This window comes from Apteryx rowi, unplaced genomic scaffold (assembly GCF_003343035.1).
Source record: "Apteryx rowi isolate R43461 unplaced genomic scaffold, aptRow1 scaffold_12, whole genome shotgun sequence".
In the NCBI taxonomy this organism is placed as follows: domain Eukaryota; kingdom Metazoa; phylum Chordata; class Aves; order Apterygiformes; family Apterygidae; genus Apteryx; species Apteryx rowi.
This window is the reverse complement of record NW_020447419.1, coordinates 3,393,448-3,415,132: the sequence shown is the minus strand read 5'-3', so window position 1 is coordinate 3,415,132 and position 21,685 is coordinate 3,393,448. Positions and strand designations below refer to the sequence as shown.

General features: G+C 44.6%; 1 protein-coding gene across 1 annotated transcript in view; it reads left to right on the top strand.

Moving 5' to 3' along the window:
• Positions 1–21,685, top strand: part of CPS1 (carbamoyl-phosphate synthase 1) — a 97,720-nt gene that overhangs the window by 3,857 nt on the left and 72,178 nt on the right. Inside the window, exons 2-8 of the mRNA XM_026088842.1 lie at positions 5,986–6,095; positions 9,424–9,568; positions 11,080–11,169; positions 11,917–11,973; positions 14,724–14,816; positions 20,351–20,440; positions 21,528–21,656. Coding sequence (XP_025944627.1) covers positions 5,986–6,095; positions 9,424–9,568; positions 11,080–11,169; positions 11,917–11,973; positions 14,724–14,816; positions 20,351–20,440; positions 21,528–21,656 — 714 coding nt within the window. The remainder of the gene's footprint in view (positions 1–5,985; positions 6,096–9,423; positions 9,569–11,079; positions 11,170–11,916; positions 11,974–14,723; positions 14,817–20,350; positions 20,441–21,527; positions 21,657–21,685) is intronic.

Genomic DNA, 21,685 nt, shown 5'->3' with positions numbered 1-21,685 from the left:
GGGCCCTTCCCTGCAGACTGGGGCTGTGTTTGCCCATGGAGATCAGGTCTGAGACCGCTCTTGACTTCATCTGGTAGAAGGAGCCTTTGGTGAAGCGTCTCTGTGCTGAAGTGCTTGGCGTCACTGCTTGCAGGATAATTGAGCTTCTTTGTAATTCAGAAACAGGCAGAGAGACTGCAGCTCGAAGCTCATATCATTTAACGCTCGTCTGAGGCCAATGTAGTTAAATAGGGATGTAAAGAGTAGTATGAGCAATAAATAGGTGACTTGTAACCATATAGCTGGCTCAGTAAGAGAGTGCTATAAAAACCACCAGGAGCAAGCTTAAAAGTACCATTAGAAGTGAGAGGGAGAAGAAGAAAATTTCTGAGCACTGGCTTTAGAGACTATTTCAGATAACCGTGAACAGACTCCTCAAATCTATTTTGAAGCAGGTGGGAAGTGGTGGAGAAGGGCATCRGTCTTGTCTCCAGGCTGCTGCGTGGGGAGGACGCTTGGTTGCGGGCTGGGTGAGCAACAGCAACGTACAGCGCTCTCCTGCCCGTACTGCAACCACTATAGACGGTGGGGCTGGAAAGACAGGACAAATATTCTTGGCGTTGTTATGAAGAGCCTTAAGAAACGGCACAAGTTTGAGTTGTAGGAGCCATAACTTTTCTACCATAGCATCTGTGCTGTGTTTCTGGCTTTGCTTTCTCTTTGGTTTTGATGATAAAGGAACTAACCCAAATCTTCTCCCTAAAGTTAGCCTAAATGTGAATCTTCTTTTGATATTAAAGACTTTGACTTGGCTTTTGATTCATTTTTAATTCCTGCCTTTCTGCTTTTCATAGTTTTMGCCAGAAGCAAATGTGCTAAAATAAAATTTAAAAAAAAAAAGGTTGGCAAAAGAAGACCTGACTGTGAGCAATGTCCAGATAGATTTCCAGCCTGTGATAGCCTAGTGCTTCCAAGAAGAGATGTTTTGCCAGCAGAGAGAGTATTTTCCACTTTGTTGCTGGTTATTTGGTCTTGAGAGAGTGGAGGTAGTGCAGTCCTGGCCCTGGGTTTCCACTGTAGAGGAAATCTGATGGGGTTTGGCCTCTTCTGCCATTCTAATATGTTGGCTGTTGTGCAGCCAGCCAAATGTGTGTGTTTTGTGTCTAGAAGTGTTGTGCTGTGTGGAATTACGGCCGTCTTAGAAAGGAGATGTTTTATCAGCTTCTTACTGGAGGGTAATAAAGTGGCCGGCACTGAAGTCAAGCCCCGGCTGTGCCTGTGCCATACACCAGTGCCTGTCCTGGCTTTGGTACTCGGCGTCCTCCGGCAGCTGATGGTTCAGCTTGGCTTTGCCAAGGGGAATTGCGGGATATCTTTGGAGAGAAGCACTTGGGAGAGCTGCTTGACTGGTTACTATGTGAGGCAAGTTTGAATTCTAGAGGAAAAAAATTACCTGTTCAGTTTTCAGAAAAGGGGTTTATAGCAGACATGYTATAAAAAGCAAATTGTACTGCAGATCTTCCGGGACTGAGCAGATCTTTATCATCCATCCTGTAAATGGGGAGGGCTGCTAGAGCAGGGAATGCAACTGGAACTAAATTCATTTTTCTTTAACTGCTACAGTGTTTTGTTTACTTCATGTGTGAAGTGCTTAGTGCAGTGAGACCTGAGCTAGTTAACTCTTCAAGTTGTTTTTAACGATATGCACAAAATCTAKCAGTGCCGTGGGAACATCAATCACCATTTCTCTTAGCCATCTCCAACCTCAAAGTTCTTCAGGAGCCTTACAACCTCTCTGGAGCCCAGGGAGCTGTGCTAAGGTAAAGTTGCCAGTGAGTAGGAAGGAGAAGTCAGATTGTAAATGGTGTATGTCACAGTGGGGGTGTGTGCAGGAAACATTTTAGTTGAAACTACAACAAAGATTTATTCTATGCTACATAGGGATGCTTCTGAAAAGCGTGGAGGCAAAAGGACCTCACAGCAGCTCTTTTGTTGTTATTGTTGTTGTTATTATTATTATTATTTTATTTTATTTTTATTTTTTAAGTGAAAATCTTTCCCAGCTAAATCCAGATCGGGTCAACTTGCCTTTTTTATAGCCTGTAAATCACCTTTCACATTAAAAACAAAACTGAAAAGACAAGGTAGGTTGGCAGCCTAGGGATGTGGTAACACCTCCGCTAGAAATGTAAGCAAGAATAATTGCTCCAAGAATGCTCAACAAACAAAGCAAGCTCTTAATTAAGAATAATAAATCAAGGAGGGGAGGGAAGTATCTGAACATGTCTCCCTTGCCGTAGCTGAACATGCATGCAGGTTATGGTTGCTCAGGGACGTCCTTCTGCATTACTTGGACAGGGTGTAGGGGCTCTAATAGTACAGCAGTGCTTGTGTTTGGCTGAAGTTATTTCTGCGCTGGTCTGGTGCATACAGGAGCAGGAGGCCTGTTGTGGGGAGGGAAAGACATGCAGATTCCTATCAACTACTGCAGTGAGGGTGAGGCTCAAAGGTCGCAGTAATGGCTCTGGATTTTGGCCCTCAGGAGCTAGGTGGATTTTAACTTTTCCAGTCATTCCACCAATGTGGACTTTGCTTCTTGGAGGAATCCCCCCCGCCAGGCAGGTTTTGCAGCTGTGACTGCGATTCAAGGCAATTACCCAACTTGTGCCAGTGTATGGCAGAACTTCCTGAAATGGAGTTGATATTTGGGTGTTGCCTACTTGCGGGGGGCATCCATCCCTGGAAACTAAGGCTGGGAGAAGCAGGTTCCTGAGGTCGGTCTCCCATGTCAGTAGTGCAGGCTGGATTTCAGCAGGGTTCGGAAAGGGCAGAGGTCCTGTCCAGAGCCCAGTGCAAGGCACCCGGCTGACCTCTTTGCTTTGGTTATGCTTTGAGTGTGTGGCAGCTCTCGTGAAGCAGCTGCTTGTTTGCACATGCAGCCTGTGGCCCAGACACTGCTGCTGCTCTTGCTCCAAAATCCCTCTCGGGAAGAAGCATCTCCCCTGTGCCAGGGAGAAAGCCCTTCCTTTGGAGGAGTCACTGCTTCTTGGAGGCATTTTGAAGTGAGCAGCTTTCTCTAAGGAGAATCTCAGTGAGATTTGGGAGCTGACCAAGCTGCCATTTTTTGTTTGAGCTAGATCTAGGGGTTTTAGCCACAAAACCTGTATTTATAAGTGTAGGGGGAGTTTGGTGTTGCTGACTCTCCCACCCTATAATATGGGGAGGCTCAGAAATGATGGCTAAACCTATTGAGAATGACCGGATGTTTGACACTAATGAGGAAAAAATGCAAGGCTAAAACCATCCCAGATGCACAGAATTCAATTACTTGGCAGTGTGGTTTGGTTTTTAGTGTATTTTGCAGTACATTAGTAATTGATCTGCACAGTATTTATAACTGCAGAGAAGCTCTAGATGAATGTTTGCTGTGATTGTTACAAAACGTTCAATTCTGGGAATGAAATTTCTCCTCACTGTGATTGTTCTTCTGATTTACAGCTAATGGAAAATAGCTCTTCTGCTCCATTCTGCAACAAATTGATGTTGGTTCTTCTCTAAAAATCCCAATATGAAGAATTCTTCTGTTTAAGAAAAAAAAAAATCACATTGAAAGATATGCTGAGAGCTGCTGCCTGGTGGACCCGCTTGGCACATCTCCTCTGGCTTAGACCGGTGGGGTTTCTGCACTGTTGCTTGCTCAGTGACTGCAGCTCCAGGCCCAGGAGGCAGCTCCACCTGTGTTCCAGAAGTGAAAGTTTCTCGGGGTCCAAAGGGTTCATCTTCCAGATTTTGATCCCCTATTAAATGCTGAAAGTCACTGGCAAATCTGTTTTCAGCTTTGCTTTTTCTCTTCCCCTGTTGGTTGCTAGTGATTCTGGTGCCTGAATGAATCTCCCAGCTCATTCTCTTTCTGTTGCCTATTTCCTGGTCACCTTTTGGTAGAAGCTGGAGTTCCCAGGTGGTTTCCTGTCCAGCCTCTGGACAGGTTAAGAAAGGTTTAATTTCTAAATCAGACAAAAGGGGGTATGTTAGTCTGGTATGGGTGAAGACCCAGCTGTGCCATTGACTCTTTTAATGACTTTACAAAAGTCCTGCTTTGTGTCCTGTTTTCCTCAGCTGAACATAGTGCTAAGTCTGTAATGGATCGCCCATTTCACGTTTGCCAACTGCTCTCTCTCAGGGACTGCAGGAATGTCCCTCTGAAGYGGTGGGGAAATGGCAGCAAGGAGGGTTGCTAACTTCTCAGGAGTGTTTGCTCTATTCGCTGTCTACCCAAAGGGGCAGAAGAAGGGGGACTGAGGCTTGTGTCCATGCTCTGCTTGAGATCTGCAGGTGAATGGCATTTGTGGCCAGAAATCAGGGGGGTGACAGTGCGAGGCGGGGGTGATGGATGCAGCCCACGCTGTCGCCACAGAAAGCCTGCGTGCAACAGTCAGACTGCTGGGGTGGGAGTGCAGCTGATGGCCGCTGTGCGGAGACCTGMAGTACAAGTATTGGAGGTGTCTAACATGACATTTTTGTCCTGCTGGAGCCTTGAGCCACGTAGTGCGGTGCATAGTCAGAGCTTGCATTGCCTTTCCCTGAGCCAGGCTAACGATGATGGGCTCAGTACTGGGTTTAGAGTGGCCCACAGCCTCCAGCATGGTCTGGAGGTGGCGTGTCTGTTAGGAGACCCTGTTGTGGACCCCTGCGAGAGCCCTGTTGCCAATGCGGTGGCACAGACGTGCAGTTGAGGTGGGTTCTTGTAACGTATGGGCTTTGCCCGGCACTTCCGATGGATGGAAGAAGACCTATCAAAGGGAGAAGGCAGTGATTGCAGGGCCACAGCACCCTGTTCAGCAAAGATGCTACTGCCTGAAGATGGGGATGTGTGGAGCCCAGGGTGAGTGGCCATGAGGCCACCCTGACCAGCCCTCCCCACATCTGCCACTTTGGGCTATGTGACAGAGCCGTACACGAGGTGATAGAGAGCCACAGTGCTGTGCTGGGGACAGGAGAGTCCCTGAGGGAGAAGGAGAGCTGCAGATTAATAGAAGTGATCTTTCCTCTCCTTTGGTGTGAGCTTGCTGAAAGAAAATGAACCAGGAGCGTGATCTGGAGAGGGTTTTATTAACTTGCTATGTCAGAGCATTTTAAATTCATGCAGTGCACCTGCATCTGCTTTCATGGTATGAGATCTCATGTCGATTAGCAAAAAGCAAAAGCTTCTTCCGCCTTCAGCTCCCACCCCCCTCTTAAGAGCAGTGCTGCTTTCTTAGGGTTGTTGCGTTATGGCAGATACCACCCCAGGCTAGCATCCCTCCTCGTGGGTGCGACTCGCCTCTCCTAAATGCTTGCTGAAGCAGCTGCTGGTTTGTAGGAAGTTCCCCTCTAGGCTGCTTATTCCATACCTACCTCTTCCAGGACAATTTATGCCTATCCCTGAGATAACCGAGACCATGAATGTCTGTCTGATCCATGAGTTTCCCTCTTTCCTTGTCTGACGGGGAATGGGCCTGTATTTAGAATTGTGTTTTCTGACACCAGTCTGGTTAAGCACTTATTTTTTTAGCAGGTTTGCTGTACAGTTGCAACAGAAGTTCAGCACTTACAAAAGTGCCTGGCTGTATGAGGGCCAGCATAGTCACCATCAAGCCCTGAGCAAAGCTTGAGGAAAAAGACAGTCCTTTCCCCCCAGAGTTACAATCTTGGTTAATTACAAGCTATAATGGGTGGATGAATCGAGCAAGTGATGTGGCAGGAGGAGGGTGATCCCATGGTAACAGCAGCACATGCTGCTCGCAGAAAGGTTTGTCATTAGGAGATGGTATTTCCTATGTGTTAGGAGGAAAAAGAGCATCAGGAGACTAGTCAAAGAGGACAGAAAGTATTTTTGTGGCTGGGGAGGCGAGAGGGGCAGGAATGCATAACGCGTGAGGCACGAGAGGCAGGTGTCCTAGGTGTTACCTGTGTAAACATCAACCCTTTTCCTCCTGTATTTGAGTTTCTTCGTATGCCTTTCTCTAGGCGCAGACAGCGAACTTGGTGCTGGAAGATGGAACGAAGATGAAGGGCTATTCTTTTGGCTATCCATCCTCCGCAGCAGGGGAAGTCGTATTCAACACTGGTCTCGCTGGGTAAGGCAAAAGCAAATGAGGTTTAGGGAAGCAAACTACTCTCGGAGCACTTTAAAGTGGGAAAGGGATGACAGAGCAGCTGCTTTTTCCAAGCTCGTAGGGTGCTTATCCAAGCCTGTGGTGTTCTGTCCAAAACGCTGTACTCTAAGGATATAGAGAGGGAACGAGTTAATGAAGAGACTTCAGTCAGTCCTTTTGTGTCATTAGAGAGCATTTGTGGTGATGGACAACTTTAAAGACTGATATAACTAACCATGGTAGTGAGGTATGCAGACATCTGCCCACCTCCAGTTGAAATGCAGGCACTGCTGATTCAGAGCAGAGGATCTGCTCAGTGGCGCACAGGAACAGGGCAGTAAGAATCTCAGTTAAATTTCTATGTTGTCCCTCCAGTTTCTGGGTCAAATACGGAGGTTTGAATCATCTATAGCCTCCTGGGTGATGGAACTTGCCATCTGAGTGCAAAATTTTTAAATCCAGAGGTTCCCAGGTGGGGTTCTCCTGTATGACATGTGGTGGCTCATACCACAGTTAAGAAGGCATTTGAACTCTGTGCCCTTTCCAGCTAAAGGGAAGGGTCAAATTCATGCCTAAACTAGCATGGCTCTTGTGTCTTCTTGAGTGGTAGAAGCTTATGGCTGGCTTAGGATGACAGCCAAATGCTGCAAGTCCTTCAGGTGAACTGTTCTGAGTAGAGGAAATCTGGCCAGAGGAATGAGGTCTTTGGTGAGGAGAGGGACACGTCCCTGGGGAGGTGAGACAGCTCTGAGGTTGCTGGTGCTTGAGCTTTGCCTGCAGTCTTTCATAGCTGCCTTTGCCCAGCTGCCTTGTGCTCTCCAATTTCTGCTCTCCCTTTGAGAAACCAGTACCCACAGGATGAGTCTTTAAATGGTCCTGTTGGTAAGAATGTTAAATTGCTGCAGAGGGGAATCTGTTTGCAAAGTTTTGCATTAGGAGGCAATTATTTAAGCATTTTGACAGCACTAATTACTTGCTGTGTTAATATACCTGCCAACAAACAACTGTTTAATATAGATCAGAATGATGGAGGGCACCAGAGTTCTCTTTTCTGTGATAGACTATGGGCAATAAATCTTGTCACGTCACAAAAGTCGGGCAGGACCTGATGGATTAATTTCCCTTCCACATGTTAGCGTGGCAGCAGAAGCTGTTTGCTCATTTTCTGGTGATTTGGAGAGGATGTGTGTGAGAAGGGAGAACTGTTTTGCTCTGTGGAGCATATGGGGATGGAAGGAACATGCGAAACATAAGGTTGTATCTTCAGTGCACTCTCCAGGAACGTAACCTTGATTGATTTGGAGATGAGGAGGAGGATGAGAGTTGGCAGCATCGTGGCAGATCATAGAAGTGACAGGATTCGCTGCCAGTCCAGGGGCTGCTGCCCAGTGAAAGAAACGCTGTAGCTCTACCTAGTGCTGCTGAGCAAAACTTTATGTCCGAGGGAACCCGGCTAAAGGTTTTCCTTGAGACAGTAAGAGGCTAAGCGCCTGCATGAAGGAGGTGCTTTGGCAGGGTCGGGGCCTTTTACAGCCTGTCTGAGCCTGTGGCTATTTGTCAGTGCAGGGAGCAAGAGGCTAGTAAAGGGACGACTTTGCCATAGCAGGTTTTAAGCCTCAGAGTATTGCTTTCTGTGACCTGGCTGTTTCTAGACCTTGCGCGGGGTCAGAATGAGCTTTGTGATGAGACAATTAATGTGGTGTTCTGTACCTTGTCTCCTCATCTGGACTCCTACACTCTGATTCGTGTTGTAGAAGAGGGAGGCAAAGCACTTACAATGTACTTACAGTTTTGGGGTTTGAAGTAGCTGAAGCTAGCTGAAATGTTGTCCGATTACTCTAGGATAGAGGGCAGAGAGCACCATTTTGGGTGCAGAATGTTGAAATTTCATTAAAAAGCATTAGGATGAACTTTTTGGAAGCATTTGCTCAACCCCCCCCCCCCCAAATCCTAGTGTTGCAGCCATCCGTTTGGAATGGAAGAAAAGCAGGGGAGGAGTTTTTCAATTAAGAAAGAGAAAGAACTAAAACTCCTAAAATGTTTCCGTGTTTCAATTAGCTCAATAAATGCATTTGCTTCCAATACGTCTGCATGTGTTTTCCATGATATTCTAGTAAGAGAAGTGATTGACAGGAATTTCCTGAACTCAGGCAGGGCTTTGGGCAGGCGCACAGAGGATTGGACCTTGCAGCGTCTCTAGAGCTTCTGCTCCCATCTGCTCCACGAGGCATCGTGCCTGCTTAAAGGACATTATGTCCCAATGCAGAGTTGTGCCTCAGCCAAGCCCAGTGGCTCTTTGTCCTTGTTTGCCGATTACAAATAACATGCAAAGGTTAATTACATTAGCTTTGTCATTAACAAAGAGTTTTTTGGGAAGCATGACCAATTGACTGGGAAGGAGAGAGAGATGCCAAATGTACACGTGCCTTGTGCTTACTGCGATTACCCTGCACCTTGCGTGGATGTTTACCCCACAGCAGGAAATGTAGATTGGAACTCAAGGAGAGGCTTACCTGGAAATATTTCATGGCCATTGTTCGTTCGACGCATCAGTTCTCAGAGTTGGCTGCTGTACTGCATTGTCTGTATCTGCCTGCAACCGTTCTGGGTTTTGTAAAGAGTTTCCCAATGTTTGACAATTAAACTTCTGGCAGCAAGTCCAGTGTTCCATAAAAATGTCTCTTGTGACTTGCTGATATCTGGTAGGCAGTTGGGGTTGCTAGTTATGTACTGTTTAAACAATGATGACAATAATAAATTATATTCTATATAGGGCAGGTTCATCTTGGAGCATCTTAATGCATTTGGCCAAATATTGGTGTAGATAACTTCATCAGTTGCTGAATTGCAGCTGCTTTTGGGTTGAAAAACAGCAGTTGTTTAACAGCTTGCTGCAACAGTATGCAACAGTATAATGGAGAAAGTGAAGGCGGGCTTACTAATTTGAAGCTGCAGAATAGAAGTGTGGGTAGGAAGACCGTAATTATCCTGTCACCCTCCTTGGGGTTGAAAGTGAGAATGAATCTGCTGGATCCAGAGCTGATACAGTAGGTTTTGCAAAATCTTAAGTTTGATTTCCCCATTAAAATCTGAAATCTTAGGTTTGATCCTCCATTATAGTAAAATGTTTCACCACACTTCTAGATCTTCCCTTACTGGGGAGAACAGTCAGGCAGGCGCTTGAACATAATTGAATGTTTTCACATAAACACTGTTTCTGTCTTTTGTCGTATGGAAATTCAGGCCTATCTTATATTTATTTATTTGCTCTCTTGTTTTCCTCTCGCCTTTCTATTGCTTCTTGACCTAGATACACCGAAGCCTTGACAGATCCCAGCTACAAAGGACAGATTCTTACACTAGCTAACCCCATAATTGGGAATGGCGGAGTGCCTGACACGGCTGCTTTGGACGAAATGGGCCTCAGGAGGTTTATAGAGTCTGACGGAATCAAGGTAAAACCAGAGTTGATCAAAGTAGGGGCATCTAGAAAGTTGAGCGTGTGCGACTGTGCATCCGAAAATTTCACCTTCATAGAAATTGAAAGGAATCAACAATTCTCAACTTTTTTGTTTGCTTGTTTTTTCTTCTGGGTATTGACCAGCAGATACTGTCTTGCTTTCTGTAGCAGGTCCTGTGCTGTCTGAAAGTGCTGTGTGTCCCATTAGTGGTACACGTGGCACAGTTTTTGTGAACTGCTGTCCTGGATGGCTTTTTTTTCCACATTCCCTTCCCTATAAGATAAGTCTGTGTCCGCCCAGGACTGGCTGCCACAGAGAAATCAAATGCCAGAGAAGCTCCTGTGTGCAGAGGTACTTCTCTGTGTGCCTGCCCTGTCACACAAAGGGGAGGTGATGGTTGTGCGGAGAAGGCTGTACTTACTAGCGCAGGGACCAATACTTAGGCTGTACTGGAACCTGTGCTCTCCCAGCTAGGCTTCTCTTGCTGGACTGAATCATGTCTCTGGCCTGTTCAGTCTTTCCTGACCCAGCTGGTAGCATGTGATAAATTAAGGGAAGCCGTATGGTATCCTGGCCCATTCTGGCATGAAAAGCTGTCAGTGCAGTGGGGTGTGGTATTGTACCCGTACTGGATGAGCAAACATTCAAGGAGAGGTTTTAGTGCTGGAGGAAGGATGCAGCTGGTTCTTTCCTTCTGAGTAAGAGTAAAGCAACAACGGGGGGGGGAAATTTAAGTAAAGATCAAAACTTAATGTTGTCAAGTGTGTTCCAAAAAGGCAGCATGTCAAGGCAGCTGAAAAGCGATTTCTGCACTGTAAGGCCACCTGTGATGGCCCCATGTGTGACGTGGCCACAGAGAAGAGGGAAGGTCTGTGTGCTCTCTAGGCTCTGTATCCTTTTGCCAAGGAGGCACTGGCTAGGAGCAGGATTGCATCCATGTAGCGGTGGCAGTACTGAAAAATGAAGCATAATCGTGTAACTGCAGTGCCAGTGAAATGCTTTATCTGTCCTGAGGTGAAATGACTCCTTTCTAAGCTGCTAATGCCACTGGAAAATGGAGTTGCCTTTTGAAAAGAAGTGTCACTTACAAGTGAGCTTTCTTTAAAAAAAAAAAAAAAAAAAAAAAAAAAATCCAAAGTGAGACACTTTGGCTTAAATTTAATCTCTCTTTCTAACAAGACATGTTTTCTCAGTTCAACCAAATTTGCAGCTTTGGTTACCTGGAAGCCACATTCTTCTGTGAATTTTCAACTAAAATGACCCAGGTACGATCATGACAAAGCATGGAAGCATTTGTCTTTGCCAGTTACTTCTTCTATGCAGTCCCACTGTGAGGAACCAGTATGGCATTGTATAAGAACAGCCACCATGTCAGAGAATGGTCTTTTTAGCTTAGTGTCTTGTCCGTGATATGACTTGCAGTGGATGAAAAGTGAAAACCTGGAAGGTACGGGACAAGTACAGAGTGAACCTTCAGTGCAAAATGCCGTTTCTTCTCTCCGCAGGTTTCAGGTTTGGTGGTGCTGGATTACAGCAATGAATACAGTCACCGGCAGGCTGCTAAGAGCCTGGGAGAGTGGTTGCAGGAAGAAAAGGTGAGAGATGCAGGGGTAGCTGCATTATGAGAACAGACCTGTGTGGATGGGACTGGGGGAAAGAACCGCTGGCCTTGTGCTGGTAACCACTCTTCTCCTCTGACACCTTCGCCAGTCTGTACTGGGCTCATCCTGTGTTCCCTAGTTCTCTGGTTCTTCATCCATTTTTCTTTTTCAAGGTGCAAAGTTATTTCCAAAATCTGTCCAGGAGAAATGTTAATTAAATGGGGATGTTTGGTGCTTCATAAAAATAATCCACATTAGGTTATATTCTCATCAAATGTTACTGTAGTGCAGTTCCTAGTGGTTGCCACAGTCATAACCTCAAAAAGGTGTTCGTTGCCAAAACCCCGCTGGCTTGAAGCCAAGAGAATCAAGGATGTGACAGTAGAGTGCCACTGACTTCTGACAGCTGGGAGGGTTAGGTGCTCAGGAATAAGGTGAAATGGGGCTCAGAAACGAGGTAGGGATTTGCCATGTGAGCTTTTTCTTTCTTTTTTTTTTTTCCTTTGCTTTTTAGTGCAGAAACTAGAAGATTTGGAGAACCGAGCTATTTATGAGTGAGAATAGGGAGAAGTGGGGGGGGGGTGGAGAAGCAAATGTGGGGCAGCCTTGGTAATAGAGCTGCTACGAGCTAGTGCTCTCTAACCAAGAATGTGCTTTTGTGAGCAAAGTGAGCTTGGCTGCTGACTTCCTTTGCCTGAGTTGCTTGTTCTCTGACTTGCCCTTCTCTAATGTTTCCTTTAGGTGCCTGCTCTGTATGGGATTGATACCAGAATGCTGTCCAAATTAATTCGGGACAAGGTATGATCACCTTCCCTTGATCCAGGTGCATTAAACTTGCCATTACTGGGCCMTTTTTCTGACATTGCAGCAAACCTGGGGTAGCGATGGTAGCTGCTGGGTTGCCTTGACCTCAGGTGCTGCTCAGATCCCCATGCCCTTCCAAAGGCTCTGTGCCTTGTGTACAGCTGTGGCACTGTTTGTATCCCGAGGATCCCCCTCTCCTTGGCTCTGTTCTAGGTTTCCTCTTCTATGTAAGTGAGTCAGCACAAGCTGATTTAAATGATAGGCCTCAGGTAGATGTGTAAACAGTCGGAGAGGCAGCAACACTTCTGTGGGTTTTTGTGTGTATTAGTTTGTAGGCAGCACCAGCTCTGTTCAACAGAAACTCCTGTGCTCCTCAGAGACATAAAGGAATGCTTACATTGACCTAAACTGGATTACTAACTCAGGCCAATTTTCCTTTCCTGAAGCCTTTTGTTATTTTTTAATAGTCATTATTTCTGTCTGGTTCCTGAGAGCTGACAATTGAAGGACACATGCAGGATTACGTTACTGAATGTGGGTTAATGTTAAGGAACATTTTACATTGACTGAAACAATGATCAAAGCCACTCTGAATATAAATTGTTGTGCCTCAGGGACTCTTCTTTTGTAATGGATTATTTGAAGATGCTCTTTTCCATTTTGTTTAGGTGATCAATTTGCAATCTGCAGTCCAAACCCACACCCTCATTCATTCCACAGAATAAAATATGAATGACCCAGCTTGAATAGAGGAATATTTGCAGAAGTGAATTCTTATGGGAAGGTAGGAGGTTGTCTGGTTCTTAGACCACAGACAAGTGCAGTTTAGTACAATGGAAGATGGCAATACATTTTCTACTTTCTTGATAGAGGCCATTTAATGGATCGTCATTCCTTTCATCCAAAGTAAATATGCTTTCAGTATTTATCCAGTAGCTTAGCAGACAATGTATGGCAGTAAGGCACATTATACGGGGACTCTGAGTGGTATTGGTTTATGGTTTTTTAAAATGATGCATAATGTAGCCTTTTCCCCCAGTCTTCTCAGTCAGGTTTTGGGGAAACAAACAAACAAACTTAATATTTCACTCCCTGTCCTTTTATAAATTGGGAGTGAGAACAGGGCTTCGTTGTGATATATGTCTAAATGAGCAGTGACTTGTTAAATTGGATTCTAAAGGTAAATGCAAGGTACCATTTCACTGAGTAACCCAGTGTCAAGGTAAGCCACAGAGTGCTTGTTTGTGAGTGAGGAGTTTGTCATCGGCTTTTGTGGGACTGGATGCGCAGTGGCACTTAGCAGTTTCTGTGGCTTCCAAGAACCTGGCCTTTTCAAGATGACAGTGGCCTTCTCAACTCTCTTCCACACAAAGCATCCTAGAGTAGCTTGTGGTATAAGGCACTATTCAAGGGGAGGTAGGGTGTCAGCCACAGTTAAGAGCGAAACTCTGCCTTTAAAACTTACCCCTAGTAGCACATATGACGATGTAAGATCCTAGGTCTTTCTTGCCTTAGGGAAATTGTAAGGATATTTGAGGTATGACCAAGCACCAGTTTAGGGTAAGAATATTACCATGAGAAGGGATACTTCCTTCACAGAGTCACAGCAAGATGCTTTGGAGCTTGTTGTTTCTTTTCCTATGCCTTTGCTCCTTCCAGCTCCAGCTACCTCCTGCTTGTCTTCCTTCCATGAACCTTCTACCTTCTTCCTGGGCAACGGTGGCAGCTGCAGCCTGGATGATATTTCACGTAGATCACCAGGCCTACAGCATTCTTGCCACATTTGACGCTGCCAATAAAGGAAACTTCCTAAGTTCTCTCTTGCTGAGGTCAGTGAAATCAGTCTGCAGGCAGTATGTGTTATGCATGGAGGTATCAGTGAACCCAGTGAGCAGTCCCAGTGTGCATGCTAGTGTGATATCCACAGGGCAAGCTGGATTTATCATCGCAGTGTTATATGTTGAAAGAGCGATCAGCAATCACTGACTTCCTCTGTTTCACTTTCCCCTCCCCATCCTTGAAAAGTTTTGTATTGCRTGCCTTGTCCCACTGCTGAGAAATAGTTAATTCTAGGTTAATCCACTTGATTTAGAAGYGGGGCAAAGCCAAAATGGGGAATTTCCACTGAGCAGTTTAATGGGCAGAAGATGGAGGAGGACATGCTGGCAGCTGAGCAAGGGTGTCCTGGCTTCTGTGGGTGGTAAGAGCAGCAAAGAGCAGAGCTTGCTTGAGGTGATTTCTTTTCTTCTTCTTTTTTTTTTTTAATAGCTCATTCAGAAAACAGCTGTGCTGACCTGCCTCCCACACAGCTTTTCCTTACAGCAGCTCTGCTGCCTTTCAGCTATCCACAGTGGGTGGTTGAAGACCTCACAGGAGGTTTCCAAAGCCAAAAAGCTGCAAGCTGCCTTGTGGATTGTTCCCAGACCTACAAAATGGGGATTTGGGGAGCTGAATTCTGATCCTYCTGGAAGGCAGCCCATTTTACTGTCACTAGACAGCTTGCCAAACTGCCTATTAACAGCTTTTACTGTTGGCAGTGCCTCTTCCCCAAATGAAGGATGTTTAAACAGCTTTTTGATACCAAGGAAGGCTTATAAACTTCCGAAGATGCAGAAAGTGGTTATAAGCTGTCAAGAAACCATCTCCAAGCAGCTGTTCCAGTTCCTGTGCCTGTCAGCACCTGCCCTAGCATTCACAGCTGCTTCTTTGCTCATGCTTAGCTGTTTACTGCTGTATTTCCACAGGGCACTGTACTTGGGAAGATTGAATTTGAAGGTCAACCCGTGGAGTTTGCAGACCCAAATAAGCAGAATTTAATTTCAGAAGTGTCAACCAAGGTGAGAACTACTTCTCTAGTCCCAATGCTGTATACTTTGGATATTAACTGCTCCCCATTTGCCCTACAAATTGTCCATTTTGTCCAAACAAACAATTTGGGGACCTTTTCTAAACTATGTGCCTTTTTTAGACCTTTAGAGGGCTGCGACCACATCATCTTCCTAGAATCCCTATGACTCCTTAGGTGCTGTGTTAAAGAAGATGTTAAATGAGCTGTATTGAGCAAGAAGTAGTCTGGATAGTACGCCAGCCAGGGGATTGTCTGTTACAAAGACAGGATTAAGATGTATTGGGGATACAGTTAGAACTAGTATATGGGGGAATGTTTTCAGACATAAGAATTTTTTTCTAGTTGCTTCCCTAAATAAAATTCAGGAAAGCTCATGATCATATTTGATAATCTGTGTTTAGGAGTGATTTTTTGGAGCGATTCCAGAAGGTTTCTCCAAATCTTGAAAATGGACCAATTTAGGAGCCCCCTGGATCTAATATTATTGACATTAGCTGGTCCTCTACAGATACTGTACAAAATAGCAGCTGCATTTGTGCTCTCTTAGCTGGGCATGCAAACTACATTCCACCATAAGCTAGGTAGAGCACTACAAATCGCTGGGACATAGCAAACCAGCCCACACTAAAAATGATAATTATGCTTGTACCAATGCAAGGACCAATGTCTTTGTCATGGACCCCTTGGTAGTGTAACTGTGGGATAAAGAGTGCCTTTGRGTGCCTTAATCCCATTGACTGGAATGGGAGCTGGGTGTATGAGTCCCTTTTACAAATTCCATAATTAATATGATGTGCACCTCAGCTCTAAGCCATAATATGGGGGCAATACTGAAGGCAATAGAATCAGTGCTCTTTTGTATGTCTTCAGGACCTTCTCTTGAAGCATCACTTGTAGTTGCTATGTGTTTCTTCTTGATTCCCTGAGAAGTCTCATGGACTTATTTCACCCTCTTCCCTCAACGTCACCACGTATTACAAGTATGAAATGTGAATGCTGCTTTTATATGTTCACATTAAATGAATCAAAACGCACATTATAATAAACCAAACAAATCCTATCTAAATCATTTCTTCTTGWCTCTCTTGACTGTTTTGTCTTCTCTTGTTATACTTTTTGGACTCTAGTCCTTTGAGGAAAGAACATTTCGTGCTTTACATCTTTGGTTAGGATTCATGCTCTTGAATTTGGTCAGCTCAATGTTGCAGCCACCTACATTTGAGAGTCTGTCTCGTGATAGTGGAGATCTATTCAATAAAGTTATTGGAGTTTGGAGGAGTGATCCAGCTCTGATATTTGGTCACCTGCATTTCTCTCCAGACTCCAATGACTCTGTTATTTGTATCATCACTGATCAGAGTTGGACATGGAAGCACTTTCTTTCAGACACCTAAATTCTGCAATTTCCAGTCTGGTGATGAATCCCATTCTGTGTATCATGGTCATTGTAGCCACAGTAGTGTAAGGATATTGTTTAAACAAGTTTTGTGGATAGAAAATATTTTTTCTTTGCGCAGCTGTCATATAGTTGGAAAGAGTGCACAAGCTTTTGGGTGCACAAGTCCTTCAGGCGAGATAGAAGTAGCAGACTTCCAAGAGGACTAGGATTTGAGAACAGAGGCTTGATTTAATCAGATGCGAGTTGGACCCTCTCTGAAAGAAGATAAACTACTTCCCTTGAAGTAGAAGTGGTGCAAAAGGGAGAGTCAGGTAGCGTGGGACATGAGCTCAGTAGCAGGAGGAGATTTGGGAAGTCAGATTGTGATGTCCTAGTAAACTAGTAGCTCTCTGGAGTCTGTTGTTCTTGATATCCAGATGAGTTATGAACTTTTGTTCCCAGTCTCRTTCCTCTGATGCATTTTGTAAGCTTTTTGAAGATCAGGCTGAGAGGTCAGAGTGGAAGCGATTGTTTTGTGGGAAATGCTCCCCTACTCTAGCTAGGTGTTTTCATGTTTTATCAGTAGTCTGAGTTAACTTGTTCTGGTGCACAGTGGTTGCTTAGTTTCACTTGCATAGTTACCATGAGGGCATATGGCACACTGGATGATCATGCTATGTTCTGGAAAGTGCAGGTGTAGACTTTTGCTATCATCACAGGACCATTCATTCCCTCATTGGGATCTTTAAGATCAATGAGGCTCTGGAAGAGTGCTGCAAATGGTTGCTTGTGTACTGTTCCCCACACGAGCTTGTGTGTTAGTGGCAAAAGTGAGAAGCAGTCCTGAACAGACTGGTCTTTGAGCAAGWGGGAATTTGAAGCACAGCCTCCATCCATGCTTGGGTTTACGTGGGTGACTGGTTACCTGGGAGCCATCAGACTCCATAGGCACCCTTGCAGATCTTGGCCTCGGGGATCTCACCAACTCATGCCAAGGCCTCCACTGTATTTTGAGTCAGGGCCTTGTTGCTGCATGGAAGGATGGCAATTGCTGATTGAGATTTTCATGATGTATGATTACAAGATGCAGGTGGAGCCATTTTGAGCAGTAAGTCAGCAATAGGTAAGGTTGCTGATGCTAAACTCTGCAGTTACTGGGAGAGAATTGCTCTAAAGATGTTGCAAATAGCATCTAAAAAGGAGATATAATAAGATTAATGGAGCTTTCATGGTCTCATTATGTTTATAACTTCATTTTATAGGCGTAAAAAGCAACATCACAAATAAAGCTGACAATGAAGTAAGCTGTTCAGTGTTGGTAATTACTGGACACGATAATCTGTTTGTTGCCAAACAGCTATTTTCATGTAAATCAGGGTGCAGTAAGACCAGGAATCTGTTTATCAATTTTACATTAGAAGTGATTGATTGATTTCCTTCACCCCCAGATGCTGGTGGTGTAGGCTCTATTTGCTAAAGGTGGGGGAATATAGAAAGCTGCCAATGTTTTGGAGGAACTTTCGGCAGAGATTTATTTTGGTGTTTGTGATGATCAGGGTCCCAGCAGACAAGAGCTTCCTTTAAGCATATGAAGCTACTAGGTCACTTCTATCCAGACATACAATCCCGTGTACTCTTTTTCATTCTCAGCAGTGCCAGCAGGAGTTTTTCCTCTCAATGACTTGTTTGCTCGCAGCCTTCCCACATCATACTCCCAGCCAGACTGGTTGTTTATAGACTGTGCAGTGAACAGGTGAGGGAAATCCTCTGGCTTTAGAAGGAACATACTTTAATAGGTCCCTGATACAGTTCCCAGTCTGGCTTCTGACTATACATAGTCTTGGCCAAAGGCAGGGGTCAGTGCTTTTCAGTGCAGAGGGAGAATGAATATGAGAAGTGGTGTGGGGAAGGGGTGTGAAGAGAGCAACACCTAAATCAGTCTCGCTGCTGAAGGAAATATGTTAACAAATGACAGTGTAAATAATTGGACAGAAGAAAGTTTTGAGATGAAAGTAATTAAAATAACTCAAGCAGTTTTCTTCCCTCTGTCAATTAGAACAGTCAGGGAGAACCTTAGAGGGTGATCTTTGCCTCGTAGTTTTTCACAAATCTCCAAGTGTGGGTGCTGTGAGGAATTGAGGGCTCTCTTAAAGCCCTTTTAAAAAGGAAGGTGAGTTTTTCTTAAGGGGCTCTGGCACACAACATCAGTTACTTTCTTTGAGAACTGAGCACCTCAATCCTCTTGATACTTTTGAAGTCCAGTTCCCAGAAACTGGAGGGCAGTAGGTAGAAGAACCATACTGTTGTCTTACAGTGATACAGTTCCACCACAGACCATGGAACAAAAATCCACTTGTGTATTGGTGACTGTGAAGSTGTTGTCATATTTGCTTGTCAAGCACAGCATGAATCATATTAGAAGCCTTGAGGGATCTAACAAGACCAAGTTTCAGCAGAATTTCCATTCCATTTGTTCTCAAAAAAGGAACTGTGGGGTRCGTTGCCACCAATTTGTCGTGCGAACCACCAGATATGTTCTGATACAACCTCTGCTTTCAGCGTTATGGAGCAGGAGTTGCGACAACAGTAGTAACATCTACTGGCTCAGCATGGAGTCACGTACCACTCAGAGGTGGATCGTGGACCATTGCCAATTTGTGTGCTGCAGCCTGCAACCAGCAGTCACTCCAGGTGATGATCAGAGCTGTCCTCACACAGGACGTGTTACTCCTTACATCATAAACATCTCTTGATCTTGATCTTTGCGAAGATAAAGGTTCAAACAAGGATTGAATTAGGATAACACAAAGGGAGGTATTGTAATATCCTGCTAATAAACTTCATCTTGGGCTCCCTGTAGAGGGGATGCTTTTCCTTCTGGCTGGTGTTCCTTCTATGAAAAGGTTGTTTGTCACCTAGCACCAGGCAGAATGGGCATGGAGTTTAACATTTCTTCATGAGGCAGCCCAGCTGTGAAGTAATAGGTACCAAGGAGGCTGATTAAAAGGGAGTTACTTAGTGTTAAAAGAAAAAAAAAATCAGTGGTGTGTTGGACAAGAAAATAGCCACTTTGGATGAAGTACATTCAGGAATATCAGCTTTCAGGAGCTGAGCCTAGTTTGGGGTAAGCAGAGTGGTGTTTTTTTGTTTTGTTTTTGGGTTTTTTTTAAGAAGGAAGAAAGCTGCCTTGTGTGCTCATTGATGAATAACATTCCAGCCTCATGCTAACTGCAGTTACTTAACAAATAAATAGTTCACCATTCTTCATGAAGAAGCTATTCATAAATAACCCTACATCAGTATGACAGCTGTCTGTCAATATATCTGCCTGTTGCAATGTCAAGGCCCATATAACATTCAGTAGTGATTTGACTTCCCCATCTTGCCTTGTTGCAACCAGTAGTCAAGTGGCCATACAAAGCGTGATGGTCCAGATTTGGGACTGAGGCAGATGGCCCGTGGTGGCAGTTTACATTGTGCAATGGGTTAAGGGACAGCAGCTGGAAGAGGAGGTGCCAGGAGAGGTATTGCCTGCCATGTAAAACTCTCAGTGCCATATAAACAGAGGTTATGGTCAGTGGTGTACACGGCAGATGACTGGTCTATACTGCTACGATACACTAGAGATCATAGAGTATATCCAGCTGTGGTATGTTTTGGTCTTACTGTGACTGGAGGGTCAGAGTGGTCTTTAAATGTGATGGATCTTGAGTCAGTGCAAAGTGGCCTTGCTCAACTAGCGTCAGCAGAAGGGCTTCACTGCAGCAGAGAATCTCTCCCAGTATATCTGGCATTTCTCTTGGACTGCAAAAATCTGTGAGAATTCGCTTGCTACTTCACTGCTAATGAGCTGAAGCACAGAAAAAAAAGCTTGTCATTAGCTATGGAAATGTCTCTTTTTTTTTTTTTAAGAGATTGTTGTTACTGCTGTAATCAACAATATATAGAACAGCATTAAAACTTCCACTTTCACAGAAAAATGAAAGAAGCATTAATGGTTGGTGCTTCTAGAGATTTCCTTGATTGTTAAGCACCAGTTGCTTCACGTTAGTCAACAGTCATTCTGCTACCCATCTTCCCTGTGTTTGAGAGGGGTGATCTATCATTTACAGCATGGTCTGTCTTTTTTCTAATCCTACCAACAGGAAATCAAAATATATGGTAGAGGGAATCCAGTTAAAGTGGTAGCTGTCGACTGTGGATTGAAGCTCAACATTATCCGTCTGCTAGTAAAGGTAGGTGGATGCTTTATATCCTGCATCTCTTGCTTTGCTTTGGTATGAGCCTTGTCTGTGGGCTGTYATATCTGTGTGCTCAGTGGGCCTTCATTCTACCTGGATATAGTCATCCTAGTACCAGTTTCACTCCTAAAATGGGATATAATTTTGGGATGAYTCCTGAGGACTGGGTGATGTTTTCTGAGCTTGGTACGTGGTACCTGAGGCRGGGAGTAAGTGTAGCTGTACAGCAGCCTTTCAGCCATGAGAAGAACTCCTAGAAGGTGAACTTAAGAGACAAGGCACAACCAGAGAAGACAACCAATGTTGTCAAAAATAAGTCAATGGGGAAAGTTTTTTGCATTGGGGATTGTGAAAGGCCGAGACACAAGGGCCCAGAGAAGTTGTGGGATCTCCATCCTTGGAGACGTTCAAAACTCAACTAAGCAATGCCCTCAGCAACTTGATCTGAAGTCGAAGTTAGCCCTACTTTGAACAGGGATTGGACCAGATTACCTCCTGAGCTCCCTCCAGCCTAATTTATTCTTTAATTCTATGATTCTGTGAAAATGATTCCCTGTAGTGAAGCTTTAGTAGTCCTTGCTTTTCTAGCTGGATAGGAGGAATGAAGGTGRTGTCCCCCCATTTTCTAGATGAACAGGTTTTCCTTGTCTCCATTTTTAGTTAATGTATATGTTCATCTCATTTTTGATGTGCAGGACTATTTCTGRCATGTCACAGAATGAGGCTGTGAGGCCCTAAGTGAGCAGTTATAATGAGTGCACTGTGTAAGAGGGAACCAGGTGGATGCATTTTATGTGTGCACATTTTTGTGTTCAGTTAGTAAGTTTTGATTCCATTAGTGGATTTCAAACAAACTTGACAAACACTGAGAAGACTCAAAGATACTAAGTTCCTACTCATTTTATGAAAATATTCTGGACATATAGTAGAGAGAAGCTTCATTATTGTCCCTAATGAAGGAAAAGCTGAAATCTGATCTCAACTCTTGTGGGACATCAGAGAATGGGAACAGCCTCCAGACTCAAATTAATTTGTTCTGCTGCTCCCTCTATTGCTTRTTCCCCTCTTGTTTCTCTCCCAGCGAGGTGCAGAAGTGCATTTGGTTCCATGGGACCATGATTTCACCAGCATGGAGTATGATGGACTCTTAATTTCCGGAGGCCCAGGGGATCCAATGAAGGCCCAGGAGGTGATTCAGAATGTTAGAAAGGTACAGTGCAATAGCTACGGGCCAGTTTT